Source organism: Tasmannia lanceolata, unplaced genomic scaffold, assembly GCF_043159265.1.
Source record: "Tasmannia lanceolata isolate RefF3 unplaced genomic scaffold, GAP_Taslan_0.1 ptg000018l, whole genome shotgun sequence".
Classification (NCBI taxonomy): domain Eukaryota; kingdom Viridiplantae; phylum Streptophyta; class Magnoliopsida; order Canellales; family Winteraceae; genus Tasmannia; species Tasmannia lanceolata.
Genome location: NW_027518695.1, coordinates 71,507,834 through 71,534,751, shown reverse-complemented (window position 1 = coordinate 71,534,751; position 26,918 = coordinate 71,507,834). Strand labels below are relative to the sequence as shown.

Here is a 26,918-nt window from a genome sequence, read left to right as displayed (position 1 = left end):
AATGCTAGAGTTGAATCCAGAACTGTTCTAAAGGACAAATATGTTTTAAATATGTATCAACTATGTCTTGAATTAAGATGTAATAAGTTAGACCTAATTTCTGTAAACCCTCTAAACGTAGTTGTATTTGAGATCTTGGGAATAATGAAAGTTTTTGAAAAAGATGATGTAATATTCTTCTACGCACCGAGTTGGTATTTCAAAAAAATCCGGGGCGTTACATTTGGTATCAAAGCGAAGTTTAGTCGGTTTTGGAAATTAGGATTCAAAAAGATAGGATTAGAATTTACCCTATCTTAAGTTAGAATATGTTAACTATACCGCTAGTAGTTGGTTAATATAGAACTTATGTGCTATTTATAACTTCTGTGATACTTCTATAAATGCTTTTAAATATGAGTTATAATTTAGATTACTAACGTGATACTATGATATGAAGATGGCGGAGAATCAGGAACAGATTATTGCAATCGAGGCTGAGACAAGGAGGGGACGTGGCAGGCCACGCAGAGAAAGGCAAGCAAGAAACGAACAACCTACAGCCAACGCTAGAAACAACAACGCATGAAATGATGCCATTGCCACTGCATTGGCACAGCTAGCCCAAGCAATGACAGCAAACATGAACCACCAACGAGCCCCATCTGCTCCACTTCAAAACGAAGGAGCTATACTGGAACAGTTTATAAGGCAACATCCTGCTGCCTTCTCGGGAACTACAGATCCCTTAGAAGCTGAAAGATGGATTCACTCCATCGAAAAGATCTTTTCGGTGATTGACTGCACCAGCCAACAACGTGTAAGATTGGCGACGTATAGATTGGACGGTGACGCGGATCAGTGGTGGAATTTAATCCGAAATACAAAAATCGAAGAAGAAATGAACGCAATGTGTTGGAATGAATTCAAAAGAATCTTCCTCGAAAAATACTTCCCACAACCACTAAAAGCTCAGCTAGTGAGAGAATTTATTTCATTAAAGCAAGAAGAGGGAGAGACAGTCTCCCAATATGAAGCAAAATTCACAAGATTGGCTCGATATGCAACCCACCTAGTGACTGACGTTCAAAGTAAGGTGGACAAATTCCAATACGGATTAAAGCCTAGTGTCAGGCGAGCATTAGCAGCTTTAGATTTTCAAAGCTACGAAGCCGTGGTGAGATGTGCTTTGAAAGTGGAAATTGAACATTTGGACTTTCAGCAGTCCAAAAACAAGTTGACTGGCGTAAAGAGAACGAATGAAAGCCAATCAGGAGGATCTGGAACGAAGAGACCTAATGTCAAGGAAGCAGGAGACCAGCAACATTGCTCAAAATGTGGAAAGAGACATGGAGGTGTCTGTTACATGGGGACACGAAAATGCTTCCAATGCGGAATGGAAGGACATGTGGCAAAGGACTGCAAGACGGTCCCAAAACAGTCAGCCAACCCTCAAGCAGACTCTGAATGCTCACCCAGACATCAAGTGTTTCAATTGTAACGAAATGGGACACTATTCAAATCAATGCACTAAGCCTAGAGCAGTAGGAGGAGGTCGACAACAACAACAACAGCCAAGGGGACAGGCCCGTACTTTTGCTATCACAACTGCTGAAGTGGAAGCAACGAATGATGTCGTGACAGGTACTTTGTCTGTAAGTTCAAAGAATGCACATATATTATTTGATTCTGGCTCTACGCATTCTTTCGTTTCACCAAAGTTTGCCAAGCATTTGAGCATACCACTTCAGAAGTTAGATCTTGAACTTTCTGTTAAAACGCCTGGTGGAAATTCTCTAGTTACATCAGGAGTTTATCGAGCATGTGTAGACACCCCATTTTGATCGGACCGAAGTTCGCTATGCTTGGGCGAAACCCCATCCAATCATTTCCGCCATGTTTCGCACTTTTCCGTTAAGTGTTGAGAGAGATTATTCCCAAGAATTCGAGCAAGAGAGAATTTGGATCCGATTGATGGGCCCGTCTTGAGCATTTGTTTAGATTTGGATCAAACAGGGTGGCCCGCGCATTGTTTTAGTGAAAAATGAGTTTTGAACCTACTTCGATCCAACACCTAAAGATGATCATCAAGAGAACGGTCAAGATCTCAGAGAAGTCGTTTTAACAACCAATTTTGTTACGATCATCAGGTTGAGTTACTCGGATCAGCCCATTGAAATGATTTAGGAGGACACAACCTACTTAGGTAGGGGACCCATCAATTGGATGGTCTGGATCGTCATAGAGGAATGATTTAAGGGGGCACAACCAATTTACATTGCGACCCACCATTTGAACGGTCAAGATCATCAATTGTCGCCCATCAAATGGACGGTTCGGATCATCAAATGGGAGTGATTTAAAAATGGGGTAACATATTCACATTTTGATCTATTGGATGGCTTGGATCAGCCCATAGGATTGATTAGCGGAGCACAAATTAAATCACATTGTCGCCCATCAAATGAACGGTTCCGATCATACTTTGGAGTGGGGCATATGATTTTATGCACAATTGGGAATTTGGTCACATATGGGACCCATTTGGATTATCTTTTACCTACTCAAAAGGACTTTAAAAAAACATGCATGGGGCCACACACATGTCAAAATTCAATGTCCACAATGGTGGCCACCTACCATGGAATATGTCCACAATGGTGGCCACCTACCATGGAATAAGTCCACAATGGTGGCCACCACCCTCCCATTCCTTTGCTATAAATGATTCAATGAGGGTGAGTAAGAGGAAGAACTCATTTCTCTTCTATCATGTGTTCTAACAAAGTTGTTATGTGGGGTTGAAAAGAAAAAAGAAAGAAAAAAGAAACAAGAAAAGAAGAAAAAGAAACAAAAAAGAAGGAAAAAGAGAAAGAAAGCGGAAGCGATCGCACGGAGGCGGGATTTTCGAGTTTTTCGGCTCTCGGATTCGGCGAGGATTTCGATCACAGGTAGGTACACCGTTCTCGGAATTTTTTTTAGAATTATTGGGTATATTTTCGGATTTTTGCATGATTTTTAACAAAGAAAACTAAACGATATACTAAACAGATTCCAAAAATAATGAAATTTCGTGGGAAAATAATATGATAATGATACATTCTACCATTAATTTGTGAGAATTTTTGGATTTTGTTTGGTATATAATTTTATGCTTTCTTTGAAAATCAGCAGATTTTGGGGGAATTTGTACTGACATTAGATCACAAAGAAAATTCTTAAAATTTTTACAGTAGTCTTATATCTCATATTTCTTGCTTCTATAAAAGTTTCAATTACTTTGGATCTTGTTTTACATGGGATGTAGTGTTAATTCATAATCTGGTCTAACAATTGAAAAATCCGAAACTGATAGTAAATAGTTTTCTAAATTCATGCAAATCTCACAGCATGCTACTTTCACTTATGTCTTACTAATGTAGAAATTTCATGGAATTTAGATTTCTATTTCTAGTAGTTTCTGTGTTATTTTTTCAATCTGGTCAATTAATTGTTAAATCAAAATTAAATATGAGCTTAATGTAAAAAACTATTAAAATCTTCCAGCAAGCTACATCTCATCATATCTTGCTGCTGTATAAGTTTCAACTCATTTTGAATTCGTTTGCAACAATTTCACTTGTAAAATCACTCATATGCTTAAAATTGATAAAATCCATTGAAAATCCGAAATTAATTGAAAATCACCTGAAAATCTCTAAAGAACCTTAAATCTCTGTCATATATTAATCCTTAATACATTGAAACAGAAATCTTGGGATCTTTAGATTTCCCTGGAAAAATGGCCAATGCATCCATAATCGTATCTCAATTGCAACCGATCTTTGACAAATTTGAATACTTAAGCTATAGCACGTTGTTGGCTCCGAGGTTCACTGTCCACGGAAATCCTGAGATATGCCAGGCAATAAGATGCTATAACCTAAGTATTAAATTGCGCAAGGAAAGAGCGCACGATTCCCTTCGTTGGATGCTATCCTGGGCCGAAACTGGTGAACCCTAGAACCATTGGTAATCCTTGAATGTCCAAAAACTGAAAATCCTTGAAATCTAAAATTCATTAACCTCGAGAATTTAAATCGATTTGTCTTGTGTGTCTCGGAACCATTGGATTATGGTTTCCGTCTTAAGAACCATTAGAGCCCACTTTAGGAACACTGGTGTCGTGTAGTGTCCTAAGTTTTAGAGAGTCCTAGAGTTAGGAGTCCAGCCTCATCACGGACGCTTGCTATGTATAGCAACCGTGCCATAGGTCTAGTTACACTAGTCACCCGATCTTTCCGTAGGACAAGCCTAGTAAACTAGGATGTAGGCTAACCTGCATTAGTCTAAGGGACAACTTGCATTTAGATAAGAATCATATAGCATCTTAGATGGAATCCTAAAATAATAAAATCCTCAACTTGAATTAAATAACTTCTCTTAAAACTGTTGAAACAGTCAATCCCGTCTAGGTCGGTGTCTTAGTTGAGTTAGGCATATGTAGCTTAGCTTAGGTGCACCGAACTACGTCGACTCTGATCCCAGTGAGGCTTGGGTACGTAGGCAGCTTGGATGTTTGATGGCATACCACCCGCGAGTCGGCACCACAACAAATTGTGGTGTTTTGGATATTAATTTTCTTATAAATGCTTAATCAAATCATTTAGGGCTTTCCATGAAATTAGAATTCTAGGAGAACTTTCACTTAGATTGAACCCAGACAAATTAATAAATCAAGATACACATTTAGGATTCCCATTGAAATTAGATTTTAAGATGCATGTCACTTAGTTCGCACATTAACATAGGGTTGAATGAGCCATTTAAAATAAATTTAAAAGAGTTAACTTTTAGAATTGAAGACCGATTATCGGGCAGGAATGGTGCATATGGTGGATAAATCCCCATACCTTCCATTCTTGTAACCAGGTAGCGTGTCTAGATTTCTGGTTAATTATGGGTCCTAGATCCCACATCTAGGTGGCGACTCTGTCAGTCTCTTTTGTGTGGAATTCGGATTGTCTTAGTGATCCCAAGTTCACATAAAAGACGAATTAAAATCAATAATGAAAGGCACACGCCAATCGCGTGGGTACGAGAGACCAAGAGATAGAGCGCGGCGGCTCGCGCCCCACGCCCCTCTCGCGGGATCGGGTCCCACAGACTGGCGACTCTGCTGGGGATAACCTAACTTCATTACAATTCCAAAGGATTACTCATTTGAATCTATTTCAACTGGCTCATGAAAACTCTATCTCTTTTATGCTTGTTAGATTAGTTTGTATGCTTTATTTTCTCATCACATTTACTCAAACTTAATCTAACAAAACCTGAAGGCATCATAGATTGCGCGAACTTATTGCACACACTTACATCACTTTCATCTAAACCCCTGCATCTCACATGCACACACGTCCTATTTTAGGAACCCGGAGTGTTATCTAGCATGGTTGACTGGGATTTCATCACCTGGTGCCTCTGTGCTAGAGAAGCATTCCACCCTTAGCCTAGTACCTTTATGGTACGTAAACGGATCTCTTGTTCACGTACTGATACGCCGGACACTGGTACAGTATATCGAACATGGATTCGCGCTAAGGGAACTCTTGGCCTTACCCCTAGATTAACCCACACATGCATGTAGTATACGAACACATGTGCATCACGTGTGTGAGCCTAGTTTAGGATATCTTACCCAATTGTGTGTGTGAGCCTAGTTTAGGATATCCTACCCATTTGTGTCTAGATTAGGCCCATTTGTGTCTAGATTAGGCCGTAGTCCATCTTCCAATGGCTACGATCGGTCCTAGGTACACAAACAAAGTCATGAGTCGAGATCCTCTCTCCACTCCGCTAGATTAGGGTTAGGGTTGATGCCTTCAGGTAACACTGATAAAATGTGCGAAGATTAAAAAACTTTTCCTTTGGGGTTAGGATGTAAATCATATTCATTTCCAAAGATCTCATAGGATTAGTCATTCATGATCCATCCGTTGAAAGCAATCTTATGCTATCTCATCTCATATTGATCGTACAGTTGTTGATATCCATCATTCAGATTTTAGATCTGGTCTTTGACCCTACTTTTGTCATTCTTATGGCAATGGTCTATTATCTGAGCTATTGATTTTTCATTGATCCATGTTTACCTATCATATATCTTTTACCCTTGGATCATATCGAAATCATTAATGGGAAAGTTTGATCTTACCTGTATTCTTTGAGTGCTTGATCATTGCTGAGATCGAAATTTATTTTGATTAGGGATGTTTATCGTTCCTGACTCTTTCATTCCCAAAAAGAAGAGCAGTTATACTCAAATGAGACTTCAAGGTGTGGATTGAGAATTCATTGAAACCCTGTTGATGTAGGTCATAATATCACTGTCTATTTTGCTTTAACCTTCATAGACAGTATCTCTTTGATTTTCAGAATAAAATACCCTGTGGTATGTTTCAAGATTACTCATATCTCTATTTGTTCAGAATCTTTATCCCATGACTATTGATCTAGTGTGTGCTTCCAAGTCAAGAGTCTATGTTTAGCGAAAGACCATTTTTTCTAAAGACTGACTATTTCTAATCATACTTGATCCAGGCAGTCTATTGTTTTACCCACATTGTCAACATAAGCCTTTTGTTGCCCCATTTAACCTAGACCTTGTGGAGTTGCCTTTTCTGGGATTCCTACTTCGGGATCGAACTTTGTAATTATCATTATCATGAAGAAAGGTGTATCACCTATAAACTTTCAGTGCCGGTTCACTACCTTTGAAGAAGTGTCCTGTGTCTTTAGATTTGTCTTTCATTGAATGTACATCAACTTTCTTCTCTCGAAGTTGGAAAAGTTCAGTTATGTTGATGTTAAAAAAAGAAAAGAAAATGTGTCATGTCAATCAGTCTTTCTCGTTCAGAGTCGGTGTTTAGCTTTTTGATTAAATTCAATGTAGAGCCTACTGAGGCGCGTTCAAAGTCATCTATGTACTTCAAAGTATTTCAATTCAATAAAGCATTTGAGTCTGTATCTTCAATTTTTTATGATTCACTCTTGGATTAAATGTTTAAAACAACTACAAGACCCCCTTCTCGGATGAGAATGCAGACGAAATTCCCCTCGAGATTTGAAAGATGGTCAAACGAGAGGAAGAGCGTCGAGCATAGCCACTTGAAGAAGAAATCGAAGCCATTGATAGTGGTATCGAAATTCGAAACTCGGGAGAAATGGATTGGAAAAACTTTATCTCCTAAGGAGCGCAAAGAATTGATAAACCTGTTTAGAGGGGTTTGAGGTAGTCTTGCTTGATCCTATAAGGATAAACCAGGGGAATGCCCTGTCGTTGAGCAAAGCAAGACTTCATCTGCTTTAGGCATCCAGTTGAAGAGTACAATTTTAAAGAGATAAGTATCAGATATCCTGTGGAGCTGATGAAGAAGTGAGAGAAGACTTTCTCGAAATGAAGTCATAGATTTGAGCCCTAAAAGAAAAATTGGGCTGTGTATTTTCATTATGATTTCAAGGCAAGATGGGAGTGAAGCACAATGGTTGAAGTTTTGCCAGAAAACCGCCAGACTCCTCGAATAAAAATTTTCAAAGGCTTTGAACCTTAAACAAAAGAGCTTGTACATCAAATACATCAGGAGGCCATCATTGGACGTTTGAGCCTTAATAGCCAAAATCCAACGTTTTAAAATCCTTTTGAGAACCCTTTGGGCCAACAATTTAAAGCCAATGTTTCTTTTCAAACACATTATAAACCCGGGGCATTTATGCACCCGAACTACGTCGGACCTGATCCCCATTTCTTCAGGGGTACGTAGGCAACTTGATTAATTCAGGTTCGGTCAAACCTTGGGATAAAATCCCTTTTCAAAATTTTGAAGCTAAATGCTAAACCATTCTTTGAAAAATCCTTAAGCGAACTACGCGGACCTGATCCTCCATTTTTGGGGTACGTAGGTAGTCTGGCTAGACCAGATTCGGTCCAAATCCTTAGAACCTTAGGTATTCAACCCTTTTGAACCCGAGCCCACCTAGAAAGTCCTTCTGGTGAAACAAGTAAAGGTTCGAGGCGAATGAAAAGAAAAACAGAAAGAAAAGAATGAGAGTCTGAAGATCCGCTAGGTTGAAAACCCGAAAGGGCGGCCTAGAGAAAGGTGAAAGTCGTTTTTCTTGCTAAGTCAACAAGCAAAATGATTGACTTATCAGAAGGTAAGGGTAGTGGTATGCTGGATTGAAAACTTGAAGAGACAATCTAGTCAGAGGCAAATACTTCCCATGAAAAGTTGAGTTGAATAGAAGCAGAAGGAGGTCCTCAGTTACGTAGAATTCCCAAGTTTGAGTACAAGCAAAAATTGAGATAAGTAGTCTTTTAGACTGAAAGCTTGGAAAGCAAAAGTTGAGATAAGTGGTCTTTTAGACTGAAAACTTGGAAGACATTAATTTTGACTTCTTCCGAAAAGACAAATCAAGGAGACCGAGAAGCAACCTCTATAGGGCAGGATCCTGGAATCCGAATAGTGTCAGCAAGGCTTACTTTGACACCTTTTTAAACTAGGGGCATTAAAACCGAGCAATCCGAAGGGGTATAACCATGACGGATGTCCTGATGGAGGAAACTAGAGCCTTTTGGCATGGTTTTTTAGACTACTCTAAGAGTGGCTGACCTTACCATTTAAAAATAACACATTTGATTTAAGAGTAAATCAAAATTTAGTCAAGTCCCATGAATATTGTAAGTCTTCTTTGAAAGAGTCCTCAGGAGTCTGTTCCTTGTTTCTCATTGTTTTCTTTTAGAATCAAAAGTGTTTGGCACTGGAGAGAATGGGTGTACACCTTCCGAAATGTAAAGAAAAATCTAGAGTAGATCCTGGTTTAAGAATCAAAGAAGGGCAAGAGATTTGTTATTCAGACCTGCCTGAAACATCAAAGCCTCAAGCACTGAGCAAAATGAAGAACTCTTACGTTCAGCCTTTGTGAAGGTGGTCTTACCATTATACCAAAGAAAGAACCCATGCAAACTCAAATTTTTCCTACTTACCTTGGTTCTGCTTTCTTAAAACCTTGTCATGGAAGCACATCATACTAGGGGCATCTTTTATGACTTGCGTCATAAAAGATATTACACAATGATAACTGGGATATCTATTCTTAGCAAATAGAAACCAGAGAAGCTTGAACATACTCTTTGAGTTGAATTCCTTGATCAAGTTGTTTCTTTTGAAGTCAAAGTTTCATAAACTTCAATTCCCAGCGGGGTATATAATCTACTCCTGCATCTTTCAAACCTCATTAGAATGCTTTTCATCTGTTAAAGAGAGTCAGCACCTAAAAATCTCATCAATCTACTTGAGTTTTGCTTTCAGCAAAGATCATGCACTCCCATTTATTCTCGGCAGGAGATCGCTATGCTATCAATGAACTCGATATAAGATCGATAAATATTTTTGTGTTGATTTGATACTCTTTGAGTAGTTAAGGCCCTTTGAGTGTTACAGACTCTTCGGGTAGTTGAGACTCTCTGAGTATAAATGTTTTGATTTGTTTTGAGACTCTTTGAGTAGTTGAGACCCTTTGAGTGTTACAGACTCTTCGGGTAGTTGAGACTCTTTGAGTATAAATGTTTTGTGTTGATTTGAGACTCTTTGAGTAGTTGAGACCCTTTGAGTGTTACAGACTCTTCGGGTAGTTGAGACTCTTTGAGTATAAATGTTTTGTGTTGATTTGAGACTCTTTGAGTAGTTGAGACCCTTCGAGTGTTACAGACTCTTCGGGTAGTTGAGACTCTTTGAGTATAAATGTTTTGTGTTGATTTGAGACTCTTTGAGTAGTTGAGACCCTTCGAGTGTTACAGACTCTTCGGGTAGTTGAGACTCTTTGAGTATAAATATTTTGTGTTGATTTGAGACTCTTTGAGTAGTTGAGACCCTTCGAGTGTTACAGACTCTTCGGGTAGTTGAGACTCTTTGAGTATAAATGTTTTTGTGTTGATTTGAGACTCTTTGAGTAGTTGAGACCCTTTGAGTGTTACAGACTCTTCGGGTAGTTGAGACTCCTTGAGTATAAATGTTTTGTGTTGGTTTGAGACTCTTTGAGTAGTTGGGACCCTTTGAGTGTTACAGACTCTTCAGGTAGTTGAGACTCTTTGAGTATAAATAGTTTTTTATGTATTTGAGACTCTTTGAGTAGTTGAGACCCTTTGAGTGTTACAGACTCTTCGGGTAGTTGAGACCTTTTTTTAGTATAAATGTTTTGCGTTAATTTGAGACTCTTTGAGTAGTTAAGGCCCTTTGAGTGTTACAGACTCTTCGGGTAGTTGAGACTTTTTGAGTATAAATGTTTTGCGTTAATTTGAGACTCTTTGAGTAGTTAAGGCCCTTTGAGTGTTACAGACTCTTCGGGTAGTTGAGGCTCTTTGAGTATAAAGATTTCTATGTGTTTGAAGCTCTCTGAGTGTTTGATTTAAGACTCTATGAGTGTTACATACTCTTTGAGTAATTTGATTTGATATTGTTTGAAGGGTTGATTTACGTCTGCATCGATAGTGGTCTGCTTTCTTTGACGTAATTTCATTGGGTTCGTTTTCTTAAAAGCTTTATTTTAACAGAGTATATTTGTGTTTGCTTTAAAAGAGTCTTTGCGTATTGATTTAAATAGTTGAGTTGTGAGTATTAGAGAGAAGCCATCTCATTGAGATGTCGTGATTGCCGAGTTACGGGTCGGTGAGAGGTTATCTCCCATTTGCTTGTTGTTTATGAGTCTCTTAATGTTACTTTGTTGTGTGCCCTTGTGAATACCACCCTTAGAAACCGAGAACCCAAAAATTTGCTTTGTTTTTGGGTCAGTCAAAATGTGTCGTCTGTTCAGCTTTGCCATTCGCGTGTTACACACGCTCTGCCAAAGAGGGGCATCTGTAGACACCCCATTTTGATCGGACCGAAGTTCGCTATGCTTGGGCGAAACCCCATCCAATCATTTCCGCCATGTTTCGCACTTTTCCGTTAAGTGTTGAGAGAGATTATTCCCAAGAATTCGAGCAAGAGAGAATTTGGATCCGATTGATGGGCCCGTCTTGAGCATTTGTTTAGATTTGGATCAAACAGGGTGGCCCGCGCATTGTTTTAGTGAAAAATGAGTTTTGAACCTACTTCGATCCAACACCTAAAGATGATCATCAAGAGAACGGTCAAGATCTCAGAGAAGTCGTTTTAACAACCAATTTTGTTACGATCATCAGGTTGAGTTACTCGGATCAGCCCATTGAAATGATTTAGGAGGACACAACCTACTTAGGTAGGGGACCCATCAATTGGATGGTCTGGATCGTCATAGAGGAATGATTTAAGGGGGCACAACCAATTTACATTGCGACCCACCATTTGAACGGTCAAGATCATCAATTGTCGCCCATCAAATGGACGGTTCGGATCATCAAATGGGAGTGATTTAAAAATGGGGTAACATATTCACATTTTGATCTATTGGATGGCTTGGATCAGCCCATAGGATTGATTAGCGGAGCACAAATTAAATCACATTGTCGCCCATCAAATGAACGGTTCCGATCATACTTTGGAGTGGGGCATATGATTTTATGCACAATTGGGAATTTGGTCACATATGGGACCCATTTGGATTATCTTTTACCTACTCAAAAGGACTTTAAAAAAACATGCATGGGGCCACACACATGTCAAAATTCAATGTCCACAATGGTGGCCACCTACCATGGAATATGTCCACAATGGTGGCCACCTACCATGGAATAAGTCCACAATGGTGGCCACCACCCTCCCATTCCTTTGCTATAAATGGTTCAATGAGGGTGAGTAAGAGGAAGAACTCATTTCTCTTCTATCATGTGTTCTAACAAAGTTGCTATGTGGGGTTGAAAAGAAAAAAGAAAGAAAAAAGAAACAAGAAAAGAAGAAAAAGAAACAAAAAAGAAGGAAAAAGAGAAAGAAAGCGGAAGCGATCGCACGGAGGCGGGATTTTCGAGTTTTTCGGCTCTCGGATTCGGCGAGGATTTCGATCACAGGTAGGTACACCGTTCTCGGAATTTTTTTTAGAATTATTGGGTATATTTTCGGATTTTTGCATGATTTTTAACAAAGAAAACTAAACGATATACTAAACAGATTCCAAAAATAATGAAATTTCGTGGGAAAATAATATGATAATGATACATTCTACCATTAATTTGTGAGAATTTTTGGATTTTGTTTGGTATATAATTTTATGCTTTCTTTGAAAATCAGCAGATTTTGGGGGAATTTGTACTGACATTAGATCACAAAGAAAATTCTTAAAATTTTTACAGTAGTCTTATATCTCATATTTCTTGCTTCTATAAAAGTTTCAATTACTTTGGATCTTGTTTTACATGGGATGTAGTGTTAATTCATAATCTGGTCTAACAATTGAAAAATCCGAAACTGATAGTAAATAGTTTTCTAAATTCATGAAAATCTCACAGCATGCTACTTTCACTTATATCTTACTAATGTAGAAATGTCATGGAATTTAGATTTCTATTTCTAGTAGTTTCTGTGTTATTTTTTCAATCTGGTCAATTAATTGTTAAATCAAAATTAAATATGAGCTTAATGTAAAAAACTATTAAAATCTTCCAGCAAGCTACATCTCATCATATCTTGCTGCTGTATAAGTTTCAACTCATTTCGAATTCGTTTGCAACAATTTCACTTGTAAAATCACTCATATGCTTAAAATTGATAAAATCCATTGAAAATCCGAAATTAATTGAAAATCACCTGAAAATCTCTAAAGAACCTTAAATCTCTGTCATATATTAATCCTTAATACATTGAAACAGAAATCTTGGGATCTTTAGATTTCCCTGGAAAAATGGCCAATGCATCCATAATCGTATCTCAATTGCAACCGATCTTTGACAAATTTGAATACTTAAGCTATAGCACGTTGTTGGCTCCGAGGTTCACTGTCCACGGAAATCCTGAGATATGCCAGGCAATAAGATGCTATAACCTAAGTATTAAATTGCGCAAGGAAAGAGCGCACGATTCCCTTCGTTGGATGCTATCCTGGGCCGAAACTGGTGAACCCTAGAACCATTGGTAATCCTTGAATGTCCAAAAACTGAAAATCCTTGAAATCTAAAATTCATTAACCTCGAGAATTTAAATCGATTTGTCTTGTGTCTCTCGGAACCATTGGATTATGGTTTCCGTCTTAAGAACCATTAGAGCCCACTTTAGGAACACTGGTGTCGTGTAGTGTCCTAAGTTTTAGAGAGTCCTAGAGTTAGGAGTCCAGCCTCATCACGGACGCTTGCTATGTATAGCAACCGTGCCATAGGTCTAGTTACACTAGTCACCCGATCTTTCCGTAGGACAAGCCTAGTAAACTAGGATGTAGGCTAACCTGCATTAGTCTAAGGGACAACTTGCATTTAGATAAGAATCATATAGCATCTTAGATGGAATCCTAAAATAATAAAATCCTCAACTTGAATTAAATAACTTCTCTTAAAACTGTTGAAACAGTCAATCCCGTCTAGGTCGGTGTCTTAGTTGAGTTAGGCATATGTAGCTTAGCTTAGGTGCACCGAACTACGTCGACTCTGATCCCAGTGAGGCTTGGGTACGTAGGCAGCTTGGATGTTTGATGGCATACCACCCGCGAGTCGGCACCACAACAAATTGTGGTGTTTTGGATATTAATTTTCTTATAAATGCTTAATCAAATCATTTAGGGCTTTCCATGAAATTAGAATTCTAGGAGAACTTTCACTTAGATTGAACCCAGACAAATTAATAAATCAAGATACACATTTAGGATTCCCATTGAAATTAGATTTTAAGATGCATGTCACTTAGTTCGCACATTAACATAGGGTTGAATGAGCCATTTAAAATAAATTTAAAAGAGTTAACTTTTAGAATTGAAGACCGATTATCGGGCAGGAATGGTGCATATGGTGGATAAATCCCCATACCTTCCATTCTTGTAACCAGGTAGCGAGTCTAGATTTCTGGTTAATTATGGGTCCTAGATCCCACATCTAGGTGGCGACTCTGTCAGTCTCTTTTGTGTGGAATTCGGATTGTCTTAGTGATCCCAAGTTCACATAAAAGACGAATTAAAATCAATAATGAAAGGCACACGCCAATCGCGTGGGTACGAGAGACCAAGAGATAGAGCGCGGCGGCTCGCGCCCCACGCCCCTCTCGCGGGATCGGGTCCCACAGCATGCTCTGTTGATATTTGTGGTAGAAACTTATCGATAGATCTTATCTCCTTACCTATTTTAGAATTCGATGTTATATTAGGAATGGATTGGTTGACTTTAAACCATGCTAACATAGACTGTTACAGGAAAGAAGTCAGGTTTACTATTCCTGATCAACCCCAACTTGTATATAAAAGCCTTGACAGAAACAAAACTCCAGCACTAATATCATCGTTGCAGGCAAGACGATTATTAAAACAGGGCTGTGAAGGATATCTCGCTCAAGTTCAAGTTGTGGACACGAGTAAAAAGAAGACGAAATTGGAGGACGTGCCCATTGTGCAAAAATACGTGGATGTATTCCCTGACGATCTACCAGGAGCCCCACCGAATCGAGAACTGGAGTTCTCTATCGAGCTAGTACCGGGAGCAAATCCAATATCCAAAAGACCGTATCGAATGGCGCTGATAGAATTGGAGGAACTAAAGAAGCAACTGCAAGAACTATTAGACAAAGGATTCATCCTGCCCAGTGTATCACCCTGGGGAGCTCCCGTCCTGTTCGTAAAGAAGAAAGATGGATCAATGAGGTTGTGCATTGATTATCGAGAACTGAACAATGTCACAATAAAGAACAAGTACCCGTTGCCCAGAATCGACGACTTGTTTGACCAACTTCAAGGTGCCATGTACTTCTCCAAGATCGATCTCAGATCTGGTTACCACCAACTGAAAGTAAAGAAGGAAGACGTTCCAAAGACGGCGTTCCGCACGCGATACGGACATTATGAGTTCATTGTCATGCCATTCGGACTAACGAATGCCCCAGCCGTATTCATGGATCTAATGAACAGAGTATTTCACGATTATCTTGACAAGTTTGTCGTGGTGTTTATCGACGACATTCTTGTCTATTCTAAGAGTCGCGAAGAACATGAGGAACATCTGGAGATTATTTTACAAACACTTCGACAGAAGAAGCTGTATGCCAAATTCAGTAAATGTGAATTCTGGTTGCAGCAAGTGGCGTTCTTGGGTCACATAGTCACCAGAGAAGGAATTTCTATGGATCCAGCAAAGACTAAAGCCGTTGAAGAATGGAAAAGACCCACAACAGCAACAGAAATTCGGAGTTTCTTGGGACTTGCCGGCTATTATAGAAGGTTCGTGGAAAACTTCGCTCGATTAGCAAATCCATTAACGAAATTAACTCGGAAAGGCGCGAAGTTTATCTGGACCAAAGAATGCGAGGAAAGCTTCCAAACGTTAAAGAAGAGACTCGTCAGTGCACCTGTGCTAGCAGACTCCATTATTAAGAAAGAGACCTCTTCAAAGTTTAAGACTAATCCAGACCATTCAAAAAAAAAAAAAAAAAATCCAGACCACAGTTGCCAGAGTGGGAAGAGAGAGCAAGTAGCGATAAGGGAAGTGAAAGGCAGCGACGGGTTTAGAAAGAGAAAATGTGGGAAGCGAAAAGCTCTAAAGAAAGTAAAGAGAAAATGTGTGGGAAGCATCATTGAAAGTCAACATGTTATAAGCCGCATTGGAACCGAACAAGAATTCACCATTAGCTATGGAAATCTTATTAGCCAATTGAAACTACTAAAGTTTAGTTCAAGTTTAGCATTAGAACGAATATCAAACCTGGGACATCTCCTCCTTCTTCCCATCCGGAATTTTCTTCTGTGCAAGCATGTCTTCCTCCTTTATCTGTTTAAAGATAGAGGCACTCATGAGTATAAGGAAAACAAAATTACTACTCGAGCCTATAAGTAAAAAAGCAAAATGTAGACTAGCACCCTAACCTTCAATGCTTTGAGCCTGTCGCCAAGAGTAGGCAACCCCTCTAAAAGTGTCCGGGCAATGTAGTCATTAGATCTAGCTTGCTTAAAGAAGGAATGTTTTAACAACTTCTGTGCAGAAGGCCGTTTTGAAGGATCTTTCACCAAGCACATTGAAATCATTTGCTTAAAAGACTAAGAGGATAACACAAAAAAATTGTGAGGGAAAAAATTATTAGAGGAGAATGATATTTTAAAACAGGCCATTCGAGGGAGCACCTTTGAGAACTTCCTATCCCTTTCATAGTCAAGACCCGGTGGTGCATTTTGTAATGTCATGAGCAAAACCTGTCAAATCAATTTTCTTACTAATTGCACACAATACCAAAGTATTCAATAGTCCATGTGAATAAAAAAGAGAAAAAGATTAGTCTGCTGCATACCTTCATCGGAGGATATTTTGAGAAAGGAGCATGACCATGGGCAAGCTCCAAAGCAGTTATTCCAAAAGACCAAATATCTGCCCTGGAAGACGATTGTCCCATAAAAATATGTAAAATCAAGATATATGTTGATGATAATAAAGAAAGTGGAAATTTAAAATAAGTTTAGACTTTTAGACTAACTTGAAATCATAACCATGCAATTGCTCCATCACCTCGGGTGCCATCCTAAAAAAGAGTAAAAGAAAAGCCTTTTAAATATACACTTATGAAACCCAAAACACTCGGAACTTATGTTGGTTGTGTAGATGGTCCGAGTTGAGAATATATACCAGCAAGGTGTCCCCACAAATGTATTTCTTGAGCGCTATCTATCACCCGAATAAAAAAGGCAAGCAGAAACACCAAAATCTCCAAGCTTAATTGTACCATGTGAACCAATTAGGATATTCCCAGCCTACAAGAAACAATAGCGAAAACAAAACAAAATCATTGTAACAATTGCACAAAGTGGGATCCCTTGGCTAATCCAAGAGCCTACCAGAGCTTGTGGCAATTTAATGTGATTGAAATAGGATTTTAAGTTCAGCACCTAAAGCATATGTCCTATGACTAACAAGATGGTATCCACATTTCCACTAATGCAGTTTTTCAAAAGTGCAGAAAACACAAGGGTAGGCTGTCGTTTTTGTTTGGGATTTAGTAGTCAAAAGGAAATTAGCATCCCTTGTTTAAAAATTAACGATCAACTAATAAACATATTTACAAAAACAGCTGGGAGGCCACAATAGCAAAACAACTTGACAGAGAGGCATGTTGATACCTAAAACTAGCCCAGAAGAGACATAGTAGGATGAAATAGTTGGTAAAGGTAGCTTAAGTTACATCATATGTTACACACTCGGTAAATAGCTTTATGGACTGTCAACAAAACATGTTGAAGGGATTATGCATAAAAAAGTTTTAAAAAATAGAGAAAACAAAATTCAATCACATATACCATTAATCAATAAGGTTTTACGATCCTTAAACATGTAATGCTTACCTTGACATCTCGATGTATGTGCCCGTGACTATGAAGGTACTCTAACCCCTTCAATACTTCACGCAATACAGTTGCAATGACAACCTCCTCAAAACCATCAGGATGGGCAGCCTTCAATATATGAAGACAAGATCCCCCAGACATAAAGGGCATGACAACCCACAAACTATGATCATTTACAAAAGAGCAGTATGCCTTGAGAACATTAGGGTGGTCAACCAAGATCATCGTTTGTGCCTCACGGGAAATATTACTCTGTAAAGAACACCAATGGATAAGTTGTGTCAAATGTCAAAAACCTAAGAGATTGTACAGGCTAAATATGAGAGTGAGCAGGAAATATCATGCAAAATTCAAATATATCCCACTAAAGAGAGAAGAGTGGGAGGAGCACAAGCATATCAAACCAATAATTCAAAATTTATCATTAGCAGGGTGACACCTTGAATATCATTAGGAAAATAATACGTATTTCCCCCGCATATTTGTCGACAAGTGCAGATCATGTATACACATGTGTACCCCTTGCAAGCTCATATGAAAAACCTCAAGAAAGTATGCATGAACCAAAGAAACAATTTATGTATGCATGTACGAAAAGATATGCCTGCACTCAATGTGAAAAGCTTAAAACCTAGAAACGTAGTAACATCATGTGGACCAACATTCTTAGGGTGGATAGAGACTCTGGATTCTCTTGTGGTCGAAGGTAATTTTGTAGTGTTATCTGTTGGGCTAGTGAGCATAAGGGTATCCCTTAAAGGTTCCCAGATGCTATACAGGAAGAGTAAGTCATCGACCATATTGAGGGGCACTTGGTGACTTTTCTGCATACCATCCAGTCAGCGAAAAGGAATAGAGATGCTCTGCCCCTTAGCTGTGTCTAGAGCCCCTTGGTGGTTAGGGATTGCATCCCCTCATGGTTGATGTCTGGTTTGCTTTTGTGTAGTGTTTTTGTTCTAGTTTTTCCTTCACCATCTTGGCCAATTAGTTTGCTTTGATCTCTTTTAATAAAGTTTGCTTCGCTCTCTTTTAATAAAGCTTGCTTCTGTTAGAAGGGAATTTATGTCTTTGTATGTAACCCTATTCATGCACACACACATATATATCTTATAGTGTGAGAGCTCTCCATGAGTCTCTCACTTTCTCCCTCACTTCTTCTTCTTTATCTTTTCTCCTTCTCCTTTCTTAGTGGTCGTGATAGATTGAACATGGTATCAAAGCAGGCACTGAATGAGTGGTCGACTGCAAACTGCCTCATACCAAACTGAATAATGGCCTCACTGAATCTACCAAACCATGCATGCGGAGACTGCTTCAGCCCATATAACGCCTTACGGAGATGACATACAACACTAATCCCCCCTGAACAACAATCCCAGTGGGTTGCTCCATATACACCTACTCAGAGAGGTCACCATGTAAGAAGGCGTTTTTGACATCCAACTGATAGAGAGGCCAACCACGGTTAACGGCCAAGGAGATAAGCACCCGAACATAAGGTATCTTGGCCACTGGAGAAAAGGTCTTCGTATAATCCACAGTAAACATCTGGGACATTTTTGGTATTTAGCGGCTTAAGACATTCCTTCAAACAGATTCGCTCCACTGAAGACCTAGGACGTCTTCGGTATTTTTTGGGTATAGAGGTGGCACATTCTCGAGGTGGTCTTTCCTTGTCACAGAGGAAGTATGTTCTGGACATATTAGAGGTGATGGGCTCCTTAGGAACAAAGCCTGCAGAGGTTCGTATTGATCCTAATGTGAAGCTTTGTCCAAATCAGGGGGTTGTTGGAGGACCCAAACAGATATAAGAGTCTTGTTGGTAATGTGGTCTATTTGACTGTGACGTCCCAATATATCATATGCAGTGCGAGTAGTCAGTCGATTTTTGAGTTCCCATACTTCGCACTAGGGAGTGGCCTTGCAGATAGTGAAGTACTTGAAAAATGCTCCTGGAAAAGGCGTGTTCTTTAGGAAGCATAATCATTTTTTTAATGGTGTTAGGAAGCATAATCATTTGAGATTAGAAGGGTTTACACATGCAGATTGGGCAAGATCTCCAGATAGGAGATCAACTACATGTTACTGTGCTTTCGTTGGCGGAAATCAAGTGTCTTGGCGGAGTAAAAAACAAGATGTTGTGGCCAGGACAAATGCAGAGGCAAAGTATCGAGCTATGGCTCACACATGTGGAGATTTCCATGCAAACTTCCTTCTTCCCACCATATATCAACCACAATAGAATCAAAGTATCTCACAAAGTCAAATTTTTAAAATAGATCAATGACTCTAAAATAACACAAAAAATGAAAACAAAAAAAAGAATGAGGGTAGGAAAAAATTTATGAGAAGAGGGGTCCTACCCATTGTTGAAACACGTGTTCATCCCCAACAAACTTCTCACCCAAATGATAAATCCAAATGAAACAATGATGAGATCCCCAATCGAATAAGACAACGAAGATGATGTCTTCTATTGAATATAGCTGAGAAACACATAAAATGTTCTCTTCGAGGGGAACGATTCCTCCAATTCACCTTTCGGTTATACAAGATTTCTCCAGATAGCTCTCTTCTCTCTTAGCTTCCTATTTATCCTCTCCTTATTCGAATTCAAATTCAAAATAAGAACTAGAGAGATTCTCTCCTAATCTCTCTCATGATTACCACTTTACCACTGTACCATTCTTAGCCATTGTTCAAATTCAAATTAACTAATAGAGAGATTCTCTGCTAATCTACTTCCTAATTGCAAGCCATTATTCATATTCAAATTAATTACTAAAAAGATGTTCTCTTAATTTCCCTCCTAATCTAATCAACCTACCATCCTTAGCTATTATTTAAATTCAAAAGATTTACAGTTGGATTGTGGAAATATAGACGACCAAGATTAATCATGCATGGATCTCGGTTGGTTTGGTATCATACCCCCCCCCCCCACCTCCCAAAAAAAAAAAAAAGGGAAGGAACCTGGGCCTCCAGGCTCATCATTGAAATTGTCATCGTCCCTACCTTCATCAGCCTCGTCTGGCCACTTCCCTTTGATAAGAAATATTTTTTGTGTTTACCACGATGCCCCGAACTAAACTTCTCGTCGTAATTATAGTAAAAACCCTTGTCATGCGCATCTAATACGGGGTTCCGTGGTGCCATGGTCTTAACGTGATGGCGTTGTGCCACCAGCTTCTCCTCTTGAGATCGAGCAAGGGCAATGATGTGCATCTACGTACCCGAACATAACACTTGAACCTCATCACAAATGTCCCCTCTGAGGCCATTGATAAAGAAACTATTGAAGAATGATTCCGTGAGGTCATAGGTGTGATTGGAAAGTCTTTCAAACTGGAGTTGATATTCCCCAACAGTGGTCGTTTGAGGGAGCCTAACCAATGATCCAATGAAATCTTCAAATTGGCTCAATCCAAAACTAACACGTAGAGCCTCGACAAATTCAGGCCAGGACGGTGTACCATTCACCTTCTCGTATCATTGGTACAATTGCATGGACTCCTTCTCAAGATGGACGGGTGCAATTTGTACACAAACTCACTCTTGTATTTGATAAAAAGAAAAGTAATTTTCAGCCCTATAGACACAGCTAGTTGGATCATCCCTATCAAACTTCAGAAGATCAATCTTGGGTGGGTGAGGAGGGCCATGTTGGTGAAAAGCATCTTTATATCGTGGGGTTGGCGGTGGAGGTCATGATTGAGGTTGGGAGCTTGACTGTCATGATCAGTTTTTATCGAACCAATCTCCTCTTGCATCATTTGCATCGATGATGTTACCTGATCAAATCACCTATGAATTGTTGCTACTAACTTGGAAAAACGATCCTTCATGTGATCAATTTCCTTGGCAAGCTCTACGTTAGTAACCATGGTGGATCAAAATGCTCGGATACCCGATGATAAGACCCGCAATTGAATAAGACAATGAAGACACATAAACTACCAAAGAACTTACCAACTCAGCTCATGACCAGCAAATTCAGATCGATAAGGCTAAGAATTGAGTAGAAAGCAAGGTTTCAAAAGGATAGTAAAAAATAAGAGCAATGAGCTCAAGCATAGCCATCACCAACAAAACTAAGTAACTAATTTTGTCAGGTGGTCAGTTTCATTTGGGGAGCCAGGTGCAAGGATATTGGTCTTGGAAGGAGGCTGTGGCCTGTGGAGCTCATATAGTGATTCCCTCTGTCTCTGTGTCAATTCAAGCATAACTTCAACGGATGCTCTTAGGCAACCCATGTTTTGTTGGATTGGCGGGGATTATCAATATCTTGGGGAAGAGACACCAATTCAATCCAATTGAGTTAACTTAACAGAATGTTTTTGCTAGAAATTGACTACGGTTGCAGGTTGTTTGTCCAATTCTAGTTAGGAAGAATTGATCTGAAATCATTTTCTAAGGCAAATAAATTTTGTTCTTAACTATAAACTTGTTTGTCAGTCTGTAACCAGTTATGTGAATCGATCTCTAAAAAGTTATTGTTTTTCATGCAGGACAATGATATACATCAAGACAACATTATATTACATAACGGAAGTGATATTTCCACCCCATTTCTTCTCATTCCAGACCCCTCTGTTTGTTTTTTCTTGAAAATGGCTTCAGTTTTAGGAAAACTAAATAAAAAGGAGGGTGAAATGCAATATTTTTAAATAAGAAGCACAAAAAAAGGGTGGGAATATCATTTCCCATTACATAAACGGGAAAGCATGCTTATCATATATCAAAAGAATGCAATGGCTGTCAACTAATTTAGGGGAAAGGATATTATTAATAACTATACCATCAAACATTTTTTTGTTAACTAAGCTCGGGTTTGTCAGGGACCCCGACAAGTTTATTAGATAAAGAGAAATATGTTACATTCATGGGTACAAGACACCATCCCTAACTCGGAACACATGAGAGAGGGAGATTCAAAACTTAGAATAGACTCCGGACAGAGCACTATACCTAAGAGTTCAAACATAAGAAAGAAACACTGTGAATTAAAAACTATGATAACAGAACAAGGGTATAACACAAGTTGCAACAAAAACTATCATAACCTAAAACCTCTTGATTCACAATTATAAATGCATACGGCCATAAACTTATTTGTTTCGTAATCCTGTGAGTACTAGTTTGGCACTAGGTCGCCTAATTGAAATTGTGGACATAGATGGCAGCATTAAAAAAAAAAAAAAAAAACATGTTCCAATTCTAACCGTCATAATAAATTCTAGTAACATTAGAGGCAAACTGACCATGAAATATACAGGCCAAATGTTGTAACCTGCAGAATTACTCTATAATGGGAATTAAAACCATGAGCGCCATCTAAAGCATAGCAATTTTACGATCAATAACAAGAAACTGCTCAAATCAAAGTAATTCTAAGACACGTTCAATGACAATCCAAATCTACCGAAAATTAAATCTACAAAAATGCTAGAACTTTTCTTTAGGTTTTCTTGAGATAAATCTTCAATGCAACATTAAAATAAATCTCTGCATTCTAACATAAACTTGTGACATTCATAATCAGATAGGAAACACGAAAACTGCAGGAGATTGATAAGTCAAAAATTAAAGGGGAAAAAAAGTATATGCAAATTTACCAGATCACAGTTATTTCTCTCGAAATCAAGGATCTTGATAGCGACAACCTCGTTGAATGGAATACAGAGGGCGTGAAGAACAGAGGCACTAACACCTTGCCCTACCTCCTCCAAGAGCTTATAATCCTCAGCACGGATCGGATATTTCTTCCTCTCCATGACTTCCGCCTCTTAGCGGATCGAGTTAACAGAATTCAGCTTCTTCATGCCGAAGAAAATCACAGTTACCTAAATCTTCTGCAATCTGCCCTTGTCTCCTCAATCTCATCACCTAAAACCACAAAATCGATGAATCTAAGAACAGAAACAAGATTATGAGAGATTTGAAATCAGAGATCTTCTCCATTGGATTAGCGGAAAAAAAAAAGTAAGAATAGATCATGTGATATACTTACTATTAATAGACGAAAAACGGATCAGATCGGAGAGATTAAAAAGTCAAGAATTTTCAGAGCGCTGTTTTTTAATCTGCGGATGTTAATGGCGGAAATCGAAAGGCAGAAAAAAGAAAAAGAAAAAAAGAAAAAGAAAGGGGAAAGAAGAACCAAGAAAAAAGATGGAGGGTTTCGGAGGTTTCCCAATTTGTTCTCATGAAAGCGTATATAGACCGGGACTTTCGGATCGTCGCTCGAAGCGAACAAAGCATTGTGTACAAAAAGCGCGCCACATGGAGTAAAATTAGCAGTTCTTATATTTTTTCGTTTTTCACTTTCCTTTCAATATCTACTTGCCTTATATAGTGGGCGGTGGTAAATTCGCACCCACTGTAGGATAATTCGCTCCACTGTAAACATTAAAAAGCATTAAAGTCTGCCACAAATGACATAACTCAACTAAAGTGGTGCGAATTATCCTACAGTGAAATATGTTACACTCATGGGTACAAGACACCATCCCTAACTTGGAACACATGAGAGTGGGAGACTCAAAACTTAGAATAGACTCCGGACAGAGCACTAAACCTAAGAGTTCAAACATAAGATCGAAACACTGTGAATTAAAAACTAAGATAACAGAACAAGGGTATAACACAAGTTGCAACAAAAACTATCATAACCTAAAACCTCTTGATTCACAATTACAAATGCATACGGCCAGAAACTTATTTGTTTCGTAATCCTGTGAGTACTAGTTTGGCACTAGATCGCCTAATTGAAATTGTGGACATAAATGGCAGCATTAAAAAATAAAAAAAATAAATGGCATCACTAGATCGCCTAATTTTCCGGCTGATTTTTATTCTCCGGTGAGCTCAAGATCCGGCCAAGGTTTCGGCTGAGATTAGGCAAATCTCCGATCAACTTTCTCTTCATTACAGATCTTCATTTCCTTTCAAATTTCATTTTTCTTTTTTTAGTTATGAAACCTTCATATCTGAAATTTTTCATATTTGAAACCCTAGCTTTCCAATCAAACATCAAATAGCTGACCAGATCCAGTTGCTAGAACACTTTCTCGTTGGATTTGATCGAAGGAGTGACGGTTTAGGGGGCCTCTATCAGTGATTTCAGCAATAAGCTCGGTCAGCTACCTTGTGCAATGCCGGCAAAAGGTTTTTACAGAGTAGATCTTGATTCCACCTCAGATTGCGCTTCAGATCTGATCAACCTTTGCTTAGATCTGATTGTTCTGGAATCAAGTCATCGCCTTGTTTGAAGTCATTTGAAGTAGTAAGCGTCCAAAGAAAAAATCTGCAGTAGAGCATTGGAGGAGATAATAAGCTTCAGGTATCATCAGAGCCAGGTATTTATCTCATTTTTATCTTGTTTAATGAAAAATGTTACTATTGGAAATTGATTGGATTGAAAGTTTAGACTTTAATGTTGTGGCTGAGACATAATTTTGATCTTTGATTTGTGAACTGTATGAAAATTTAGGATGAGGATTGATTCCCTTAAAGGTTTCTAAGATTCTTATAGAATTATAACAGAAACTGTCTGAGAAAGGATAAAGGTTAAATTTCAGTTCAGTATCTATCCCTGTTTTGATTGAACCCATGGATGATGTGTGTAGTCACTGATTACTCTCCATTTTCTGTGAGTATTGTGGTTTTTTTTTTCTTTTTTTACTTGATGTTTCGGAGTCACATGGAGCAGATCACTTCAGTCATAACTCAATTTGCTTCAGTGATTGGAGTCCATATTGATAATCTTTAGTTGATTTCTAAATGAGGATTAATGTAGTTCTTCATCGATTCTCAATCCATTAATTCAAAATTTATGTGGTTCTTTGAGAGGTCAGATTATGAACTTAGGAGCAGTATCAACATTGTAAATGTTTGGTAGTGTTTATATTTGAGAGCATCAAAGTGATTCTGTCATTATACTCTATCAATACAATGTAATCTGGGTTCTTGACTAAGTGGAGTTCATGACCTCTTTATGGCAGTTATGTCTTCTCATTTAATTGAAGTAGGAAAAGAGATTTCCTCACATGCCCAGTACATGTAGGTGTGAATGCCCATGAAGGTTTTGGCTGCCAAATTCATACTTTTAATGAATTAGTGTAGATGATGAAATTTCCTTAGCATAATAATGTCAATAGTTCATTCCCCACACTCAGCTTACTCTTGAATGAGGCAAAAGTTACATACCATTCCCTGCATCATTATATTTCTTGTATCTTCGAGATCACACTCTCAGCCATTGTTGTCATCATCTAGATTTTCGTCTAATTTTTTATATACATATATCTCTTTACCCATTTAATAATAATAACAAAGGGGGCGATGAAGGCGTTAGCCAAAGCCCACTCTTTAGAGTGACTTATCAGGACATGGTAGTACCCTCTTCCTTTTCTTTCTTTAAGAAGAAGCCTTTTTAGTGTTTTAGACATCTGCCCCTGCACATCAATATCCTATTCATTGCAGTGGCGATGAAGGCGTTAGCCCAAGCCCATCCTTAGAGGAACTCACTATGTCATGGTAATACCCTCTTTGTTTTTCCTCCATCCTCTTTAGGTAGAGATTTGCTTAGACCTTTAGACATTAGTAGCCCTTTCATTGCAACGGCGATGAAGGCGTTAGCCAAAGCCCATTATTAGGGGACTTGCTCAGTCCAAGTAGCACTCCCCTCTCTCATTTAAAAGACTTGCCCAAGTCTTTTATGTATATCCCTTAAGACCTTAGGTTCCCCTATTCATTGCAAGGGCAATGAAGGATCTATCTAGAGCCTTCTTAGGAGACAGGCCGTGTCTGTGGGACATGATCCCGCGAGAGGGGCGTGGGGCGCGAGCCGCCGCGCGCTCTCCTTTGGTCTCTCGTTCCCACGCGATTGGCGTGTGCATTTTAATATTGATTTGAATTCGTCTTTCCTGTGGACTTGGGATCACTAAGGCAATCCGAATTCCACACGAAAGAGACTGACAGAGTCGCCACCTAGATGTGAGATCTAGGACCCGTAATTAACCAGAAATCTAGACTCGCTACCTGGTTACAAGAATGGAAGGTATGGGGAGTTATCCACCACATGCACCATTCCTGCCCGATAATCGGTCTTCGATTCCAAAAGCTAACTCTTTTAAATTTATTTTAAATGGCTCATTCAACTCTATGTTAATGTGCGAACTAAGTGACATGCATCCTAGAATCTAATTTCAATGTGAATCCTAGATGTGTATCTTGATTTATTAATTTGTCTGGATTCATTCTAAGTGAAAGTTCTCCTAGAATTCTAATTTCATGGAAAACCCTAACTGATTTGATTAAGTATTTACAAGAAAATTAATATACAAAACACCACAATTTGTTGTGGTGCCGACTCGCGGGTGGTATGCCATCAGACATCCAAGCTGCCTACGTACCCAAGCCTCACTGGGATCAGAGTCGACGTAGTTCGGTGCACCTAAGCTAAGCTACTTATG

At 38.8% G+C, this 26,918-nt stretch overlaps 1 protein-coding gene and 1 pseudogene across 2 annotated transcripts; one reads left to right on the top strand and one right to left on the bottom strand.

The window, feature by feature from the left end:
- Positions 1–610: 610 nt before the first annotated feature.
- Positions 611–1,480, top strand: LOC143850685 (uncharacterized). The gene has a single exon (XM_077359909.1). The coding sequence runs from the start codon at positions 611–613 to the stop codon at positions 1,478–1,480; it is 870 nt and encodes a 289-aa protein (XP_077216024.1).
- Positions 1,481–14,982: 13,502 nt separating this feature from the next.
- LOC143851978 (uncharacterized) lies at positions 14,983–23,319 on the bottom strand (annotated as a pseudogene). Its single transcript, XR_013236576.1, has 9 exons — positions 23,058–23,319; positions 17,440–17,694; positions 16,727–16,851; positions 16,578–16,622; positions 16,395–16,476; positions 16,231–16,299; positions 15,976–16,146; positions 15,815–15,880; positions 14,983–15,461 (listed from the first exon to the last, which is right to left on the bottom strand). The product of XR_013236576.1 is annotated as an uncharacterized LOC143851978 (transcript).
- Between the last annotated feature and the right edge of the window lie 3,599 nt (positions 23,320–26,918).